Source organism: Ambystoma mexicanum, chromosome 12 (assembly GCF_040938575.1).
Source record: "Ambystoma mexicanum isolate Mex_15411 chromosome 12, UKY_AmexF1_1, whole genome shotgun sequence".
In the NCBI taxonomy this organism is placed as follows: Eukaryota; Metazoa; Chordata; class Amphibia; order Caudata; family Ambystomatidae; genus Ambystoma; species Ambystoma mexicanum.
In genome coordinates, this window is record NC_090936.1 from 376,553,246 (window position 1) to 376,559,245 (window position 6,000).

Here is a 6,000-nt window from a genome sequence, read left to right on the forward strand (position 1 = left end):
TCTAGATATACCTTAAAACCACATTCCAATTTGGCCTCTACGTAGGGTTGGCCCAAGTTCAGGGATATAGCATCCACTAATTGTTTTTCCCGGGTTCTCCACGACATAAGCACTTTCATCTGCTCGATTTCCTGGTTAGGGAGAGCCCGTGGTTGATCCCAGAGGTCAAACCTATACAGGTCTAAATTCCTTCACGTGGCCAAGCCATTTGTGGCTTCTTCCAACTGTTAAACTCATGATATTCACAAGCCGCTGTTTCAACAAATCCCTTGAGCTCCAAACTTTTAGACAATATGAAACCGGTCTAAAAGAGGCATAGGATATTACTGGAAGGTGGTTTAGTTCAACTTGAAGTATCATAGAGGGTGCGCTAGAAGCAAGTAATAACTTTGAGAACTATGTTCTCACACACACTTAACTTGCCCAGGTTACAGTGGCCCCAAAATTCTACCCCGTACAGGGCAGCGGGCATAGTCTGCTTCCCAAGCTAGTTATGGTGATATGGCACCACACCCATGGTGGTAAAAGAATGAAAGAATATTGCCACCATACTTTTCCAATGTGAGAGCTGACCTAGCAAGTTGGTCGCCCCAAACACTGTTGTCCTTGTAGAGCACTCCCAAATAATCATAATATGAAACTTGCTCAATAACCACCTCATTAAAAGAAAAAAAGGAATAGATTTTTTTTGAAAAGGGAGGCTTAAAGACCGTCACTTTTGATTTTTCTAGAGTTTAACTATCGTGAGAGAGACTTACATTTACTCTGAAAAATAGTTTTTTCTATTTATATTTTTTTTGGGTTCCGCATATAAAAAAAAAAGTTCAAAACAAAAAAAAAAATTTAAAAAGGGGGTTGGGAGGAACCCCCCCATTTCGAATAAAAAACGTAATAAAAGAGAAATTCAACTTTTTTTTTCAACATTATTTTTTCTATTTTTTGACTTTCGACATTATTGTATTCGATTTAATGACTATAAACCACAAATTAATGCTGTGACATGGCCAGTAGGCCCAAAAGAAATGTATTAGTGGAACAACATGTACAGACCCCACAGCCAAAGGCCATGGCTAGTGGAAGCTCAAGAAACTACATAGCAAAGGCCACTGCTAGAGAGCCCTAAATAAAACTAATGGTGCAACATGTACACCGACGACGGCCGAAGGCCATGCACAGTTGGTTCTGAAGAAACTATTGTATGACAAAACCTTCGAAAAATTTTGTGAAAAAAATCTCGTTAAGAGAGGGTTAGAGTGATCAGATTTAATGCAACAAAAGCCTTGAAATTCAGCAGATGTGGGAAGTGATAACCATCTTCTAATGATATCCCCCATTACAAAGCCCATGAGCCCATACATATTATAACAGAAGGGATTCACAATGCCATCATGGGGGACATGGACATGTTGTCGCAGATTTAAGATTGTAGTAGCACTACAGTTAAGCCGAAACCTTTCCGCCATAGGAAATGCTAAACTTCCTTGTCTAATAACATTTGAGCTGTAGGACAGATCAGCACGAAATTTTAAAACATACATTTAGCACCTGGGCCTCCCAAAACTGGAAAATATGTCATGCAAATCCATATTACGTTTCAAAACATATAAAGGGTAAAAAAAGGGGGTGTTTTTTAACTTTTCCATTCACTTTCCTATAGGAAACATTTCCAATTTTTGCTCAAACGCACAGACCAAACTTCCGGACGGATTTGCATCAAATAAGAAACAAGTCGGACACAAAGTGCTTTAATGAAATCCTTTGTTGCTTTGGCATAAACAAGTCCAGATTTATTTTGTTATTTGGCTTAGAGCAGGGTGCCCCTGTACCTAAAAAGTTAGTTATATCTTTCATGATGCATTGATATGAAATGCTGTCATTATGGAAATCTCGATACATTTTTGAAAACTGCTCTAAAATGATATAATTGGTGTAAGAAGGGTACTTCTGAGGCTAAGGGGCATGTCAGCAGGGTAAGCAAGGATGGTTTCTGAAGGTTTGGGCCTTGGGGAGAGTGCAGTTTTGTCAACATCGAAATCTGAATATGGAGTGGCAAATTTGTTTTTTTAATATAAACAGTGTAAATACTTCAAAATTATTATATATCAAGATGTGGTACGTAACATAAGATCGAGGGACGCCATAGCTGGTGTACTATATCCTTTGTTTGGATTGGACAAGCTTTTCACGTGACTTAAGGGTGAATATCTCGATTCACTCCTGACATCAGTAGGGATGATATCTACAATATCGCACCTCCTTCTTCATCACAGTACCTAATTAGTAATCCTACCTGAATCCCTACATCCCTCTTCCTCGCACACAGTACTGAATAGTAATCTTACATATAAACCACCACACTCTTCTTCTTCTTCTTCGTCGTCCCAGTACACAATGTTAATAGTCCATTAACCCACTAACCCATTTCCTTCTTCCTTGTCAGTCCCCCAATACCACCACATCATTCTTCATCAAAGTACCCCACTACCAACACATCACTCTTCCTCATCAACATCCCCCACTACAATCTCACTCTTCCTCGTCACAGTCCCCCATGAACACTAGATTACTCTTTATCATGACAGTCCCCCATTACCATCAACTCTTCCTTGTAACGATCTGCCACTACCTACATACATATGTTTGTAGTAAATAAACCAAATTTCACAGTGCATTGGAATGCCAAGGTCTGCCCTGTTGCTCTCCCTTTTGATCTTGCCATCTTGCTTTGACCATAAATAAAACTCCTTCATTTCAATGCAATGTACAGCTGTTAAGTGACTGTCTTGAGTAACACTGCTTCAGACTGGACCTGGCTTTTCAATTATCACTGAAAAAATTGACTTACAAATCCATATGGGAAAACCAAACCTACAAGTCCAGCATGCATGGTGCCAGTGCCCGCAAAGTCTGGACTGGCCGACATCACAGAACATGGGGCCACCTATGAATAAGATAGGAGTATGCAATTTCTTATTAAGGCAGACTTTTAAAGCACTGATCTAGAACCTTCAGGGTGTGGGAAAATATTTAGCGGTAGAAGGTTCAACGTAGGATAACGCTTAGTGTATGGTTCAATATAAAATGCTGTTTTGGAGGTGTAGAATCATCCAAGGTTGCTGTTGCTTTTCATAACGCCGAAAATTGTTTGAAACATATGACAGTAGGGGCGGGGTCCCTTTTTGAATCCCACTAAAGCATTATCCTGCGGCCTAAATGCAATGGGAGAGCAATCGGTGGCCCAATAGGCGCTCTTAAACCAACTTCTCGTCAATCGTGTCAGTGGACCACATCACTCCCCTTCAGGAGCCCACATGCCTCCATCCCAGCTGCTCTGCTACCCATGCTCCTACTTGTACCCCCCTCACGCCCCCACCTCGGAGAATCACCTGTGTACAGCACTTCCCAGCTATGTGTGCGCTTTATAAATCACATATGCACATACAATGTACAGCTTTAAAAAAATCAGGAACAGAAAGCCACAAAAAGTGCTCTCTATGCAGGGGTGTTAAGTTAAATATGGAAATTAAACACTCGAGTATGGTGGCAAGGATAAAAGACGTGGGTTTGCTGCATCACATTGAGTAGCCTAAACCGGGTAACACATGTCTGTGGTTGTTGAACATCTTTCATAGGTGTCTGTCTCTAGCCTACAAAGCTGCACTTATCGTGCTACTGCCCTTAGATAATGGCATCACTCTGGTCTAGGAATCTCTCAAAGCTCAAAAATTGGCATTTCCCTGTGTTTGTTCCACTGAAGTTTACAAGGACTGCAACTCCCAAGATTCAAGCAGAGCTTAAATGAAGGACTGCTACATTGACGTTGGAGCAACATGGAGTTATGCCCGAGATAGAAGCCTACTTTGCCACTGACTGACTTTTGAGAAAAAAATACATTAGGCAGCACTCTCAGGAATCCCCATGCCATCAGTGCTGGCTATTGGCACCGAGTTTCCTGGAGACCAGGCCCCAGTGTTCATGTTAACCCTTGATTTAAGTTCAAAATGTTTATCTTACTGCTATTAGGGGCGTCGCCCTTAATTTGAGCGAATTCAGGAGTTCACAAGAGATCGTTAGGATCAGGGGCGAGACAACCACAAGACCACTTCAGAAACTGAACAAACGCCACAGAATTGCGTGTTAAGATTATACAGTGCGGGAAATATTTGAATACCGTTTTATTAGCTTTAAAGCGTGCACACCTTTTATGCGTTGCTTGCAACATTATTGGAAACACTCCTCCCTTGGGCTATTTTCGAGTTGTTCATGATTAATCTTCTAAAAGTCAAATGTTTAGTGTGGACGGGTGTTGTGAAATCCTGCAACCTCCCATGCCGTCACAATCAGTCCTGTCCCTCCAGAATTATCATGGCACTCCACAGTAAAAAAAGAAGATCAATTTCCAGGACTGCACATCATGCATCAGTAGATTACCCAGTGCGTTCTACGTTTTGCACACTGGGACTTGAAGTTTGGCATTTCTCATTTTAAATTCAGGGCCTCCAGTTCCCGAATGTAAGGAATGCACCAAGAACGGGGGACCTACTTGCACGTGCCAATGGGAAACTTAAGAGATCGATATTACGATAGAGAACGCACAAAATAAAAAATAATTAAAAGCAACAATAAAACATCTTCCTACTGTAGGACAGTTGCCAGGTATGCCGGAGCTGTGCATTGTTCACCCCTGTTGTCCCCGCCGGGCAGCCATTGCCCTACCTGACAAGTTGTCTGGGTGTTTCCAACAGCCCTCCCCGACCCCTTCCTCCTACCTTGAGCTGGGATTTGGACACCTTGCCGTTCTTCTCGAGGTCCAGTGCGGCGAAGGCGTACCAGATGGACTTGAGCAAGCTGTCCTTTAGGTCCATTTGCGAGACTGACTCGGTGCCACGTTCTGACACCTGGACGGCAAGGCAGCCAGGCTCACATCACCGGGGCCGGCTCCTGTGGGCTGGAAGACAGGCTGCAGTGCGTTGACCGGCCGAGCCGCTCACTGCAAGCACTGCAGCTCCTACCTGAAGCAGAGGCTGGGCTGGGACATTCCTGAGGCGTGCACCCAGCCCTTCCCCCACAGCAGCCGCCGAGAGACACACACTGCCGGGATTGTAACGGGGGAAGGAGGAGGAGGAGGTGGGGGGGGGGGAACTCCTTCAGCTCAAAGTACTACCAAGGTAAACATTGTGCGTGGAACCGTGCTTACGTGATCCTTCCCGAGCCGACATAGGCTGTTCCAAGAAACAGACACCTTGACCACACTGCGTTGAGCAACCCTACATGAAATACGGTTGTGCTTCAGAAATAATTATGCAGACATAATACCGGGTGTGTGTAAAACCCGGAACGGTACCCTAACCTATAAAATGGCAGCAAAAATCACCTGAAAATGATGCAAACACACATGAAGAACATTTTGAAATGAGAAAGGTGCACCAATATGCTGTCATTAACCCATTACCTCCCAAAATCTACATTTTATCACGAAAAAGTACCCGCAACGGGCCGGAACGCTACCCTAATATATAAAACGGCAGCGAAACTCACCTGAAAATGATGCAAGCACACATGAAGAACATTTTGAAATGAGAAAGGTGCACCAATATGCTGTCATTAACCCATTACTGCCCAAAATCTACATTTTGTCAAGAAAAAGTACCCGGAACGGGCCGGAACGCTACCCTAATATATAAAACGGCAGCGAAACTCACCTGAAAAGGATGCAAGCACACATAAAGAACATTTTGAAATGAGAAAGGTGCACCAATATGCTGTCATTAACCCAATACTGCCCAAAATCTACATTTTATCACGAAAAAGTACCCGCAACGGGCCGGAACGCTGCCCTAAAATATAAAATGGCAGCGAAACTCACCTAAAAATGATGCAAACACACATGAAGAACATTTTGAAATGAGAAAGGTGCACCAATATGCTGTCATTAACCCAATACTGCCCAAAATCTACATTTTATCACGAAAAAGTACCCGGAACGGGCCGGAACGCTAC

General features: G+C 43.1%; 1 protein-coding gene across 3 annotated transcripts in view; it reads right to left on the minus strand.

Annotated features, from left to right (window-relative positions):
* CCDC91 (coiled-coil domain containing 91) overlaps positions 1 to 5,273 on the minus strand; it is a 735,207-nt gene extending 729,934 nt beyond the window's left edge. For 2 of the 3 annotated variants that reach the window (XR_011281774.1, XM_069628511.1), the window contains exon 1: positions 4,770 to 5,081. Coding sequence is in view for 2 of the 3 variants with exons in the window: in XM_069628511.1 (XP_069484612.1) it covers positions 4,770 to 4,865 (96 nt within the window). In the remaining variant the exon portion in view is untranslated. Of the gene's footprint in view, positions 1 to 4,769 lie in introns of all 3 variants that reach the window. The other variant, XM_069628510.1, reaches the window with a different exon arrangement.
* Between the last annotated feature and the right edge of the window lie 727 nt (positions 5,274 to 6,000).